Genomic DNA, 15614 nt, shown 5'->3' on the forward strand with positions numbered 1-15614 from the left:
TACATAATTTCAATAACTGAATACTATTTTTCATTGTTCTTTTCCGCTCATGAGAAATTAATGCTTCATTTAATCCCAAATAACATCCTGAAGAAATTTTATGCAACAAGAGATAAAATAACATTATTAAATAAGTATCTAGACACTTACTTCGACTTTCTCTTCTTGGTCCTTGGCCTTTTGAATATCTTTCTCCCATTGCTGGAAGATTCCAGTAAACTGTTTACAGTAATCATCAGTCAGCTTTTGCCTATGCACATAAAATAATATAGAGCATAAAATAATAGCATGATCAATGCATCTGATGACTACACAGTGACCAATCCTGGAAAACAGTATGCACCATTAACATCAGTCACCATCACCTCAAACATCAGGAATGGCCACGTGACCAGGTTCTTCTATCAAAATCAGCATTTTCAGAAGCAAAGAAAATAAATGTAAGAGACTGAGTACAAAACTGATCAATTGTGACCTGCAGCAAAGTTTTGGAACAGTACTCTATTCTGAGCAATAGATATCTGTAATAGATTCACCTTGGGTGTTCCTAGTTCTTATCAAAAGGTGGGACAGGTTCTATGAAATGGGCATGGTGGATATTAACATTCAGGCTACCTCCTAATATTCTGCACAATATAAGATGTACAAGGAGCAAGCACTTCCGACAACCAAAGTATTTCAGATGATCAACCTTCAGGCAGACTACGAACCAGCTGTTGTGGAGTAAGCACTGTAAACAGTACAAGTGAACAATGCACTCCGAGGGGGTGGGGATGGAACTTTCTTTGGGCCCCAGCAAGAATCACAATGGCCCAGGAAATTGGGTGTTGGGCAACAAACAAGTCTGGCACTGGCATCAGATCTGTTGCAATGGTCTTGCCCAGCTCTGCTGGTCCCGATCGGGTTCCCACCTATTTCTGGGTGGCAACCTGATAATTGTGCAAACTCACTATTGTATTTGATGGCCCATTCACCATCCCAATGCCATGCACCCGCCTCTCCAGCAGGAAATGTACTGGATGGACTTTGGTGCTGCTAATGACCAGCATGTCTGACGTGCTAATGCAAAAGAGTATGTTAAATCACCTATTCCCTTTGAAAAACCACAGCTATCAATCAGGCTTAGAGCTTCTGTAATCATTGTGGTTAGGAACAATGGATATATTCAAGCGCGAAGGGAAATAAAAATAAACATAGCTGACTGAAGCCTGAGTAGAAATCCACTAAGTGTCAATGGAAGTCTATTTCAAAGCACTATGCTGTGAAAGTGATAGAAGTCAAAGGTTTTCAATGCAATGGAGAAGTTTTCAAAGATTTCAGCTTTTTACAAAGGCTTAGAGACTTCAGATAAAACTTCTGTGCCTATATTGGGCTGAGTTACAGCTGTAGACAATAGAACCCCACCCACTGAAATTGTCATCTCCTCTCTGTCAGAGGACTTCAAAGGTGTCTGCTCACACCTTCTGACAGACAGGAAGGGACATCTCTGCTGCAGAATGAAGTGCTGCAGTGATTTAAAAGCCTGTCAGGTGACCAGAGGGCATGGAGATTAAAGTGACATGGCCACTTCAAATTTTTCACAATTGACAGGCAGGAATGGAGATGTTGGTCATGGAGTTGTTCAAAATCACCATGCCAGTGGTGCTTTTCAGATCTTTCAGGGCGAGAAGGAGCAGCCCAGCCATGAGACCCCATCCCAGTGGACACTGGCGAAGCTGACCCCTTGCCCTGAGCCCACCCAATACCCAGCACCTTTGAAGTGCCTTCCCTCTGCAAGACAGGGGCAAATGGCTACTGGACTTACTTCCTTGAACCCCCTAAGGATCCAGAGCCCAGACCAGGGTGTCAATGTCAGGGGGCAGTGCACTGTTGGCACTACCAAGGCATGTGGCCTGAAGGCGGGCCTGAGTGGGGATCTGAGGGGGGAGGGGTGCTGAGTGAGGGGTTTGAGGAGGGGGTGGGTCAGTTCAGGTCACCCTCATGCCTGCATGTTGTCGGAGTGTGACCCATTATCTTAGTGGTGGGGGGTGGAGGATGCCCCTCCTTACTGAGGGGTTGGGGATGTTCCCCTCGAAAGATTTTTCAGAGAAGACAATTGCAATTTTTTCCTGAGTTATAGCAATAGTGAATCAAATACAACAATAAAGAAATAAGGATATTTTCTACCTTGAAGGAAGACATTTCATGCACAACAATGTGCAGTATCCTATTTCAGATCTGAACAATCCCTAGACCTAGATACTTGTTTTTGACTGCCTGTGCAGCATCTTCATCTGTGTCAACTTGACTTTGAAAGAAAATATTAATGAGTAATACTGAATACTCAAGTTCCCCACTCAATATGCATCTAACTATAAGGACTCTGAAATGCCTGAAAGGTTTAGATCAAGGATGTGTCCAGTTTACAGAAGTTGCTGCAGAGTTGGAACTTGTATTGTTTTGGAATCTTTTGAAATTACTGCTGGGTTATTCATTATCTATTACTCTGCTGCTTGTTCAATTTTGCTTATGTGTTATTTCTCAGTTTTAATGAAATTGATTTCAGTCTAAAGCATCAAAACGGATCAGGACTGTGATTCTCCTGAATCAGGATTAAGTGCCACGTCAGCGAGAAAACCAGGGTATTTCCCGCTGGTGCTGGCAAAGTCTTTCAGATTTGACTTTGATTTGACTTAATATTGTCACATGTATTAACATACAGTGAAAAATATTGTTTCTTGTCGCTATACGGACAAAACATACCGTTCATAGAGAAGGAAACTAGAGAGTGCAGAATGTAGTGTTACAATCATAGCTAGGATGTAGAGAAAGATCAACTTAATGTGAGGTAAGTCCATTCAAAAGTCTGACAGCAGTAGGGAAGAAGCTCTTCTTGACTCAGTTGGTACGTGACCTCAAGACTTTTGCATCTTTTTCCCAATGGAAGAAGCTGGAAGAGAGAATGCCTGAGTTGTGTGGGGTCTTTAATTATGCTGCCTTCTTTGCCGAGGCTGTGGGAAGTGTAGACAGAGTCAATGGATGGGAGTTGGTTTGCTTGATGGATTGGGCTACATTCATGACCTTTTGTAGTTTCTTATGATCTTGGGCAGAGCAGAAGCCATACAAAACTGTGATACAACCAGAAAGAATGCTTTCTATGGTGCATCTGTAAAAGTTGGTGAGAGTTGTAGCCAACATGCCAAATTTCCTTAGTCTTCTGAGAAAGTACAGGCACTGGTGGGTTTTCTTAACTATAGTGTTGGCATGGGGGAGACCAGGACAGGTTGTTGGTGATTTGGACATCTAAAAGCTTGAAGCTCTCGACCCTTTCTAATTCGTCTCCACTGACGTAGACAGGGGCATGATGTCCTTTACGCTATGCTTCCTGAAGTCGATGACAGATGGGATTCATCCACCTGAAAGTCAAATGAGCCTATCTCGAGAAACTCGCCAGCCAGCCTGGCTGTCCAGAGATCAGGGTGTCTTTTTTAAAGAGTGCCCCAATTTCCACAGTCAGGGACAGGCCACCCCCTTCCCAAAAGATGAAAATGGTGACGTCCCCCCACCAACCGACACACAATTAAAAACAAGTATGTAGATGTAGAGATTGTTAAGATCTGAAATAGGATACTGAACTTTCTTGAAGTTATTCACAAAATATTCGTTTTTCAAAAAGAATGTAATTGTCATGTCCGAAAAATCTTTTAAGTAGAGAAAATAGCCAGGTTCAAGTATTTTACTCTTTCCCTTTTATTTGCTTCTGGTAGAATAATTAAAATAAATGCAATATTGGTTTAAGTCATCACTATGAAGCTTATTTTCCACTACTCTGGTATATCTCCTCATATTGTACTAGCTTAGCCATATTCCCAGGGCTTTCAAAAGACTACTTCCTGCACATATGCATAAAATATATAAATATACTTGATATATTAACTTTACATTTCTCAGTTAGGTTTTGTCATTGCTTTACTCAATTCAATACATATCATAAACCTTTTTTGAATCTTTAATCAGTTCTTTATCTCTGTTGCTCTTGCTATTTTAACATTATCATAAATAACCTGAATTCTATCTGTCAAATTTATCAAAGATGAGAAGAAAAGGGTCGACCGATCTGGGGCAAATTCTTCCGCTTTCACCCTAAGTGAAAATGGGAGAGATTTGCATTGCTGCTGGCAGCATTCAGCATAGGCCATCCACCCAATTTAAATGGACTAATCCTCCCACCTCCCTGACTGACTCGCTGGAATCACCTCCAGGACTAACAAGGAGTAGTATATAAGTGCTCCCTGCACACTGCACATTTCATTGCACACTGTAGCAGTGAAGACAGCAGGAAGAAGCGTATCCCCAAGGTTCATCAATGCTGATGTGCACTGAATTCTGGATGTTGTTGAGGACAGGAGGGCCCTGTTTCCCAGGGCAGACAGGAGAATAACTTCCAATCAAATCATCACAGCAGCCTGGGAGGAAGTGGCCGAGGAAGTCAGCAGCAATAGCATGATCAGAAGGATACTATTCAGTGCTGGAGAAAGCTGAACGACCACCTTAAGACCTGCAAAGGTGAGTACTCTCCCCATGGTTTAATTCACATACCTAACCTCTGCCATCTCACAATCTACACTACCAATCTTCAAGCACCAGCTACCAGCATCTCCCTCAGAACCTCACATTCTCCTCAACTAATCCCACCATTATCCTTCACAGGCTAGCCCCACATCCCACACATGCCCCCAGTGTCAAACCCCCATATCCACCTACCTCCCCCCCACCCACCCTCCAGACAAGACTGCACAAAACAGGAGGGAGCAAGAGAAAATGGGTGGAGACATAACAGAGCTGCGGATCTTCACACCATTTGAGGGTGCTGGCGTGACCCCACAGCGGAGAATGTCTGTGAGGTCGGGCTGATCCGAGCAAGTGAGAATTCCACCCCCCAGCATCCACCAACGCAGACTGTGGGATTGCTGGTCATGCTTGTGGGGCACTCTTTGGTGGGTACCACATATCTGCTGCAAATTGCTTGGGAGTGGAAACTTTCAGGCAAGTTGACATTCAGAGGACTGTCGTATCCCAGGAAAGAACTGACCCCAAGGCAGATGTCGATCTTCTTGAGAACTCATTCCAGCATTGGTGCAAATGCAAAAACACAACCAGGCTTTACAAGAGTAAAGAACCTTCTAACAAGGGCAGGGTCTCTGGTGGGGTCCACGCATTACCGGCGTCATCTCACAGGAGATAGTGTCGGTAATGTGTGGTACCCAGGAAAACATTGAAAGAATGGCGGCTGCAGTGGAAAGCCTGGGGCAAGAGGTCTGAGCTATGTCTGATGATGCCCTAGCCTTGACTCACTCAGTGCAGTCCATTGCTGGGACCCAAGACAGCAGGTTCCAGTATCTTACGGATGTGTCAAAGTTGCACATGGACATTGCCGCAGGGCCTTCCACCATAGAGCTCCTGGCAGTCTCTAGCCCTTCTGAATCTCCCCCACCCCCACCACCGGACACCAGCTCATCTAGTGGGATTCGGGAAAAAAATCATAGAAACCCTTCAGTGCAGGAAGAGGCCATTTAGCCCATTGAGTCTGCACTGACCACAATCCACCCAGGCCCTACACCCATATTCCTACACATTTACCTTCTAATCCCTGTAACCTATACATCTCAGGACACTAATGGGCAATTTTAGCATGGCCAGTCAACTAACCTGCACATCTCTGGACTGTGGGAGGAAACCCACACTGACACAAGGAGAATGTACAACCTCCACACAGACAGTGACCCAAGTCAGGAATCGAACCCAGGTCCCTGGAGCTGTGAAGCAGCAGTGCTAACCACTGTGCTACCGTGCCGCCCAATAGAACAGAGTGACACGGCATCACGAGTGACACCCGCAAGTCAGCTGGGTCCTTCCAGGTGGCTCCTGATCTGATGTGCAGTCTGGGAGAACATGTAGGAGTGGAAGGCCACATAGGATGAAGTTGTTGCAGGAGCACTGAGTTTCACATTGTTAGTTAGGAAGAAGACGGAACCAAATGTTCTATTTCACCATTAAAACATATTTCACTTACCTTGAGTAGCCTTTTACTTTGTGCGGTCATCCTCATCTGTGGGGGATTATGGGAATCGAGGAATAGGGTGACTGGCTTTTCTGTCTCCAGCTCTGAACATCCTCCCAATTGCTCTACAGATCTACCCTCAAGCAGGAGGCCATGTGAGCCAAAATTACACATCCTGGTTGACAACTAATCTATTTTATCAACTGAACTCCCTCTTACTTCTTTAACAACTCCCCCCCTCCCCCCGCCCAAACCACACCACTGGCCTCCTACTCCCCTTAACTAAAAGGAGCCCAGATAAAAGTGCCCCCATCGCACATTCATGAATGAGAAGGGAGGTCAATGGATTGTCTTGAGATAGGGGTCAAATCTCTCATTATCACAAGGAGCTCCACTGCTTTCATAGCGGGGTGTCATCATTCTCTTGCCCTGCGAGCAGACCCATTGATCACAACGCTGGTGTGATGTAATGGTGATCCTTGGAGGAAGGTGAGGGAAGAATACATCGTGGGATGGGGAAAAGGGTCGTGAGAAAGGGAGGGAAGACAAGGGTTGACAGGTAGGGAGGAGTAATGAAAGGGAGTGGGGGAGCTGGGTTTAGCTGCCTGATAGGGTTCCCTGTGGGCAGTGGCACTTCTCTGGCTCTGTAGCACCTTGGCTGCTGTATGTCCAGCATCCTTGGGTCCTCCACAGGCTCCTCCTCTGCATCTTCCTGGTCTTCATCATTCTCCTTCATGTCACCCCACTGCTGAGCAAGATTGTGAAGCACATGGCAAGCAACAACGATCTTCACGATCCTCTGGGGCCTGTATTAAAGATTACCACCACAGCAGTCCAAACAATGGAAGCAGACAATGCAGCACTCTATAATATCCCTGCTGGCAGAGTGGGTCTCATTGTAATAATAGCTCTCCTTCTCGGTCTGGGGTCTAGAACCTGGCACAGGGGCTACACTGTCTCCCTTTGACAGTGCAGCACATGTTGTCCCTCATCCCTTTCTGGTGCAATAGCTGGATACTGGCCAGCCCTGAGCATTTCCCTCCACAGCAATGTTTTATTTACAATGTCCACACGAGCGGGCTTGCACAATGAGGCCGATGTCCCATGTCTCATCTTGCTTCTTAGCCTCACATTCCCATTATCCCTCTTCACAACACCAATGGATGCTTCATGATCTGATGGAAGTGTTGGACATTCAGTTGCTTCATGCCATCAGTCTCATGGGCCTGCCTGTGACTGCTTCTAGCCCTTTGATTTGATGTTGCCCTGGGGGACTGCAGGCTCCTCAAAGATGAAGGACAGATGCCAGGACAATAAATAGGATGAATGAGAGAGAGTACATCCTGGCCTCACAGGCAAAGAGAATGTCTAGTGAAATCTCTTAGGTGAGGATCACTCCATCTTATCTGGGATAGTTTGACTGCAAGTACCAATCAACTGTATGACCTGGAAATTATCATTACAGTGGCAGTACTCTATTTCTCCATTGCGTCCTGCCCTTAGCCCCTTGGGTCCCAAAACTCTGGCCCCTTCCAGGAACTATAGAAGGCACTATAGGCCTTCAGGGAGTTGTTGGACCTCCACTGGTTTTAAACACTTCAATTCTCATTATCCCTCCCTCGCACATAATAAATATGGGGATTCAGCGTTGAATGTTAGTGAGCATTGCTGTATCCCCAACTCAGCATCTTCTGTGGGTGTTGGGCCCTTGATGAAGTGCCCTTGTGAACTCTTCTATGTAGTAGATGAATGTGTGGACCAGGTGTTCATTCTGTGCAGCCAAGCATCTCCCCGTGAAGGGGCTGCAATGATGCCACATATTGAAGGATTCCTTGAGTAAGAAATGTGAATCTATGATGGAAGATGGGCTGCAGTGAGTAATAGAGTCACTGCTTCGAATGTGAGTTCTGTTTGAAAACGTGGCTGAGATCCAGCAAGGTTCCAAAAGCTTTAATGTTAGTCAGTGGGATACGAGGTGAGCAGAGGGAGCAGCTGCTAAGCAGGGCAGAGAGCATCAGCCTTCATGCGGCATCCGCTGACCGTCTCTGCAGTGAGGCTTTTTAAGTGATACATTATTTAGCTACTATTAGCTGACCCTGTGTGCACCCACCTTTCTGAATCCCTTCTCTCATCTGGTGTGAGACTGTCAGTGAGGAGAATTCTATAAGTTGTTCCAATTGCTTGCACTCATGTAGGTTTTCAAAGAGGCACTTGCTGTGTGTGGAGGCAGTTAAAGGAGGGCTGGCCTGAATTCATAGCTTCTCCATTAGGCCAAGATTCAGCTGGACTGTAAGTGAATAACTGATGCAAGTATACAGGATTGCAGAGGTTTATATCAAGCTGACAGCTCAGAGCTGAAGGGGGACGCAAGAACTGTACAGATCTAACAGAGGTGCCTGAAGTTGACATGGGTGGGGTTAGTGCAACACCTTACAAACTGTATGAAAGTTGTCTACCAAGGCTTCTCTGTCCCCTTCCTTCCAAGCCGAACCCTACCTACCCAAGTTGAGATGCATGATGCACCCCACCTCCCTCCCAAGCTGAATAAAGCAGTTTTTCACTTATCTCCTTGCTCCCTGTTGGATGCCTGGCTGCCAAGTCCTCGCTTTCAAAAAGCAGTACCAAAGTACACCTGTGTGACTTCTGGCAGAGAGGGCGAGTGCATGGTGCAAAGCCACTGAGTGGGCCGCCTAGCATGCTAATGACATTGAAATCAGCAGTTTGGAATAATTATTGGGTGGACCCAATTGGGGCCGGTCAGGTGAATCCTGATTGCCTCGACACCCGTCTGAGAGGCTGATTTATGGTCAAAGCCCTATTCGGCAGGGCATTGGGATTCCCGCAGGCTCTTTGCCTGCGCTGTTGTTTCAAACTGTAAAAGAGCTAACATTTCTTTATAGGGATTCATAGCCTGAGAGACTATGTGAAGTTTAAAATGTCTCCACTATGTTAAGAGAAACATTCTATAAAGTTTGTTGCTCTGTTTGAGGGAAAATACGTGATTCAACTAATGCATCAGTATCATTGTGAAGAGATGTATGTGACCCTGATCAGATGAAATCCTTAGCTGGCATTGCAGGAGTGAGCTGTTCATTTCATATATGTAAACCTTATAACAGGAACACATCAGAATTTAAACATTGTTTGGGTGGACAGATTTTATTGGATAAAGAACTTTTTTCTTCCTTTACAGCAGTTCAAAGTGAATAGAGGTGTCACTGAGGCCAAGTGCTAAGGTTTCTATCGTAAACTTCCAGGCAAAGTTCAAGTAGGATTTGCAGAACTCTTCTAAAGTATCTGATTTCATGTATAAATGTCATCATCACAAATGTCAATTCAAAGTAAGTGCCACTTGCAAGACTCAGAATTTGGAGATCTTTTTATCGTTTTGATGTAACTCTGCAAATGTTTCTGTCTGCTGCTGTTTTGTCTTCCAACATTAATCTCATTAAGGTTGATATGCAGTTGTGATGTGAGATTTACAGCCTGTCAGTGTGATATGTTAGTCAGAGTGAGCTGGAGTTACAGTTCCAGTGTACAGATAGTAACAAGCACAGTACTTCGCTCATGACCCACACAGAGATTATGTTTGGTCTACAAGAAAATTAGGTTTGCTGGTGGAATATGGCGTCTTGTGTTATAGAACATAGAACATTACAGTGCAGAACAGGCCCTTCAGCCCACGATGTTGCGCCGACCAATTAAAAAAGCAATGACCCTCTAACCTAAACCACTCCCTTTCCATCCATAAACCTATCCACGGATCTCTTAAATGCCCCCAAACTAGGCGCATCTACAACTGCAGCAGGCAGGGCATTCCAATCCCTCACCACCCTCTGGGTAAAGAACCTACCTCTGACATCCGTCCTATAACTACCACCCCTTAATTTAAAGCTATGCCCCCTCGTGCTAGCTTTCTCCATCCGAGGAAAAAGGCTATCACTGTCCACCCTATCTAAACCTCTAATCATCTTGTATGTTTCAATAAGGTCCCCTCTTAGCCGCCTTCTTTCTAACGAAAACAACCTCAAATCCCTCAGTCTCTCCTCATAGGACCTTCCCTCCATACCAGGCAACATCCTGGTAAACCTCCTCTGCACCCTCTCCAATGCCTCCACATCCTTCCTATAATGTGGGGACCAGAACTGCACACAATACTCCAAGTGCGGACGCACCAGAGTTTTGTACAGTTGCAACATGACGTTGCGGCTCCTAAATTCAATCCCCCTACCAATAAACGCCAAGACACCGTATGCCTTCCTAACAACCTTATCTACTTGATTCCCAACTTTCAGGGATCTATGTACACATACACCTAGATCCCTCTGTTCATCCACACTATTCAGAGTCCTACCATTAGCCCTATACTCTACACATCTGTTATTCCTGCCAAAGTGAATTACCTCACACTTCTCCGCATTAAACTCCATCTGCCACCTCTCGGCCCAGCTCTGCAACTTGTCCAAGTCTCTCTGTAAACTATGACACCCCTCTTCACTATATACCACTCCTCCGACTTTGGTGTCATCAGCAAATTTGCTGATCCACCCAACTATACCCTCATCCAGATCATTTATAAAAATTACAAACAGCAGTGGCCCCAAAACAGATCCCTGAGGCACACCACTTGTAACCGCACTCCATGACAAATACCTACCATCAACCACCACCCTCTATCACCTATCTGCTAGCCAATTCCTGATCCAATTAACTAAATCACCCTCAATCCCATACATCTGCATTTTCTGCAGAAGCCTTCCATGGTGAACCTTATCAAACGCCTTACTAAAGTCCATATATACCATGTCAACTGCCTTACCCCCATCCACCTCTTTGGTCACTTTCTCAAAAAACTCAATAAGGTTAGTAAGGCACGACCTACCCTTCACAAAACCGTGCTGACTATCTCCAATCAATTCATTACTCTCTAAATAACTACAAATCCTATCCCTAATAATTTTTTCTAATTTTTTGGGTATGAGAAAACTATCACAAATCCACCTAAACTGTAGCAGTTTTATTGAACGTTAGTAAGTTGTACAGTTCTTGGAATGGATATCTCTATTTGAAATGGTTTTGTGCAAATAATCTTTCAAACTGTGTATTTTTAATGAGTGGTCCCAACAATCAGGCTTGGTGAGTCGCACATGCTTATTTTTCAGGATTTTGACAGCAAGAGAATCATAGAATCACACAGTTCAAAAGAGGTCCTTCAGTCCATCAAGTCTGCACTGACATGCAAGAAAAACTGAACACTCGCCTAATCCCATGTACCAGCACTTGGTCCAGAGCCGTGAAGGGCTCACCTCATAGGGTGGCACGGTGGCACAGTGGTTAGCACTGCTGCTTCACAGCTCCACAAACCTGGGTTCAATTCCCAGCTCGGGTCACTATCTGAGTGGAGTTTGCACATTCTCCTCGTGTCTGCATGGGTTTCCTCCAGGTGCTTTGGTTTCCTCCCACAGTCCAAAGATGTGCGGGTTAGGTTGATTTGTCATGATAAAATTGCCCCTTAGTGTCCTGAGATGCACAGATTAGAGAGATTAGTGGGTAAAATATGTAGGGATATGCGGGTAGGGACCTGGGTGGGATTGTGGTCGGTGCAGACTCGATGGGCCAAAGGGCCTCTATCTGCACTGTAGTGTTCTATGATGTGCCAAGTGCTGATCCAGGTACTTTTTAAAGGAATGTGAGGTAACCCACCTCTACCACCCTCCCAGGCAGTGAATTCCAGACTGTCACCATCCTCTGAGTAAAAGGTTTTTTCTCACATTCCCCCTAAATCTCCTGCTCCTCACCTTGAACTTAGGTCCCCTTGTGACTGACCCTTCAACTAAGGAGAACAGCTACTCCTTATCCGTTTTGTCCACGTCCCTCATAACCTTGTACACCTTGATCAGGTCATCCCTCAGTCTTTGCTCCAATTTAGATCCAATCTATTAGTTGTGGAACTGCTTAGTTCTGTTTATCACTTGTTGAGGAGAGGCCAATGTTGGTGGTAATATATAGATAGTACAATTCTGCACCTGCTGATGGCCAACTGTGCCACACGGATGCCCAGTCTTGAGTTGCAGCTAGACCTATTCAAAGTGTATTCCATTAAGCACGGTAGTGGTGCCACACAACATGTTGGACAGTACCCTCAATTTGAAGATAGAACTTGTCTCCACAATGACAAACAGGTGGTCACTCCTGCCAATACTGTCATGGACAGATGCCTCTGCAGCAGGAAGGAAGAGGTCAAGTACGTTTTTCTCTCTTGTTGGTTCCATTACCACCTGCCACAGACTCAGTCTAGTGGCTATGTCCTTTAGGACTCGGCCATCTCAGTACGTGGTGGGCTACCAAGCCACTCTCGGTGATGAACACGGAAGTTCCCCCAACCAAATTATACTTTGCATCCTTGCCACCCTCAGTGGTTCCCTCAAGTGGTGTTCAACATGGGGGACCACTGATTCATCAGCTAAGGGCCGATACATGGTAATCAGCAGGAGGTTTCTTGCCCGCTTTTGGTCTGATGTCATGAGATTTCGTCAAACCCATATTTAATGTTGAGGACCCCCAGGGAAATTCCATCTCAACTGTGTAACCACTGTTCTGCCAGCTTTACTAGGTTTGTCCTGCCAGTGGAACAGGACTTGCCCAGGGGTGGTGATGCTGGTGTCTGGGGCATTATTTGAAATGTATGACTCTGTGAGAATGACAATGTCAGGCCGTTGCTTGACTTATCTATAAAAGTCTACAGTTTTGGTCTCCTGTAGATCCCTGGAATGATCTGCAGGTAAACAAAATACAGCGTGACGGTGACTTCAGGAGTACCCCATGGGAGTGTTCGATCTACCACATCTCTATTCAAGTGAAGATGTGTATGGCATTATCTTTCACTCATCTCCAGAGTTTCTTCAGTGACCCTTAACAGTGCGAGTCTCCTCCATTGATGAAGTTCTATCTTCATGTTGAAGAATCCTTCCATCATCAGAAGTGCTGAGTGGATGATCCATCTCAGTCTTTTCCAGAGGTTCCCAGCCTCATGAATGTCAGTCTTCAGCCAATTTGATTCACTCCATGTGATAGCAAGGTAAGGCTGAAGACACTGTATATGTGCCCAGACAATACTCTAGCAATAGTACTGAATACTTGTCGTACCCTGGGCAAAGCTGTTCTAGTGCAGCTAGAACCCTGGCATCTACCCAGCAATGTGGAAAATTGTCCAGGTAATTCTTGTACACAAAAAGCAGACAAATCCAATCTGGCCATTTACCACCTCATCTGTCTACCCTCGATCATCAGTAAAGTGATTGAAGGCATCATCAACAGCACTATCAAACAATAATTTCTCAGCAATAACTTGCTCACTGATGCTCAGTTCGGTTTTTCTTATAGTCATTTAGCTCCTGACCTCATTACAGTCTTTGTAGCCAAACGGGCCATCTAAAATGGTGTTTTGTAAAGCACTCTGGGACAATTGGGCAAGAAATTAAACTGTTTAAAGACAGAGACAAACAGGCTGTAACCCTGATGAGTGAATAAACAGGATATGGGCCATCTCCAGGATGAAAGAGACTTTCTGGTCACACTGGGTTGTGTGCCAGACATAAAGGTACAGTGAATCCTTATTTAGGAGGAAGGTATGTGACCTATGTGCCTCCAACACCTACAGACATGGCTGCTGGGGCCACACCCAGAGATCAGTGTGGTAGCACCTGATTGGACTCTTATCCATCAGGGTGATCAAGTCCTAATCGATTGATTGGCAATGGCCAAAAAAGGGGCGTGAAACTAAACGGGGTATAAAGGGTGCTGCACAAGCAGGAATCGCTCTCTCTCACTGACCCCACGAACGAGCTACAACAATGGTGAACATCGCCAGCAAGAGGACAGCCACCACACCCGAGAAGCAAGGAAGAAAGACTACAGCCAGAATGCCAAACCAGACCAAAGGACCAAACTACGCAGACAACTACCAAGACCAGCACACAGATAAAGGCCAATATCTGTTTGGGTACTTGTAAGTCACACAAAGTTAAGTCAAAGTCTTGTATTGTACTTGAATTCTAGTATTTTCTGTAAGTTAACTTATTGTTGGTCAGGTGGGTGATTATTGATTGTGCGGGTTTAAATAAATATTGTTTGTACTAAGAAGACGTCTACTCGTAGTTATTTGTCCACCGTATAAGGGTTAAAACAGACTGATTTTACAACACCTTGGTTCAAACCTGAATTCCAGACGTGAGGTGAGAGTGACTCATCTTGACATCAAGACAGCATTTGACTGAGTGCGACATCAAGCAGCCCTCACAAAACTAGAGTCAGTGGGAATCGGGGAAAATCCTCTGCTGCTTGGAATAATACCCAGGACAAAGAAAAATGGTTGTGGTGGTTGGAGGTCAATCATCTCAGCTTCAGGTTATCATTGCAAGAGTTCCTCATGGTTGTTTCTTTGTCCCAACCATCTTCAGGTGCTTCATCAACGACCTTACTTACATCCTAAGGTCAGAAGTGGGGACGTTTGCTGATGATTGCAGCATGTTCAGCACCATTTGCGACTCCTCAGGTACTGAAGCAGTCCACGTTTAAATGCAGCAAGATGAGGGCAATATCTAAACTTGGGCTGACAAGTGGCAAGTAACATTCGCACCACACAAGTGCCAATCTAATCATTGCCATTTGACATTCAATGGCAGTACCATCACTAAATGCCCCAGTATCAACATACTAGGTGTCATTTTTAACCAGATATTGAACTGGGCTAGCCATATAAATACTGTGGCTACCAGTGCAAGTCAAAGACCAGGAATTCTGCAGCGAGTAACTCATGTGCTGACTCCCCAAAGGCTGCCCATCGTCTATAAGGCACAAGTCAGGAATGTCATAGAATACTCTCTGCTTGCCTAGATGAGGCAGCACCAACACCACTCAAGAAGCTTGACACCATCCAGGTCCAAGCAGTTTGTTTGATTGGCATCCCATCGGAAAACATTCACCCGCTCCACCATCACACTGGCAGCAGTGTGTACCATCTATGAGGTGCAGAGCAAGAACTAACCAAGATCCCTTTGGCAGAACCTTCCAAACCCATGACCACTAGCATCCTGATGGCATGAGCAGACACATGGAAACACCCCCACCTGGATGTCTCCTCTAAGTCACTCACCATCACGATTTGAAAATATATTGCCATTTCTTCAGTCACTGGGTCGAAATCCTGGAAATCTCTCCCTACACCAGATGGACTGCAGCCTTTCAAGAAGGTATCACACCAGCACCTTCTCAAAAGTAATTAAGGATGGGCATCACCCAGCCAGCGACATCCACATCCCATAAATGAGCCTTTCATTTCAGATTTCAAGCAGATGTAGAATTTTGCTTTTGTATTAGAAACTTTGCTTAATAGTTTGGTCTGGAGTCTGCTAAGCAATATGAATTCTATGAACATCACATATCTATCTCCTAGAAATATCACTCAAGTGTTAGATGGTACGGTAATTCACACAATACAATCCTCCTGAATAGTGGAAAATTCTGGTTTTGGTTAGAGTCCCAGGGATCACAGCTGAGAAATGGAATATTAAAA

General features: G+C 45.1%; 1 protein-coding gene across 1 annotated transcript in view; it reads right to left on the reverse strand.

Annotated features, from left to right (window-relative positions):
- The window catches only part of sycp3 (synaptonemal complex protein 3), an 84046-nt gene that overhangs the window by 11955 nt on the left and 56477 nt on the right, over nt 1-15614 (reverse strand). The window contains exon 6 of the mRNA XM_080209786.1: nt 151-250. Coding sequence (XP_080065912.1) covers nt 151-250 — 100 coding nt within the window. The remainder of the gene's footprint in view (nt 1-150; nt 251-15614) is intronic.

The sequence above is a fragment of the Carcharhinus amblyrhynchos genome, chromosome 22 (genome assembly GCF_965287045.1).
Source record: "Carcharhinus amblyrhynchos chromosome 22, sCarAmb.v2.hapA, whole genome shotgun sequence".
Classification (NCBI taxonomy): Eukaryota; Metazoa; Chordata; class Chondrichthyes; order Carcharhiniformes; family Carcharhinidae; genus Carcharhinus; species Carcharhinus amblyrhynchos.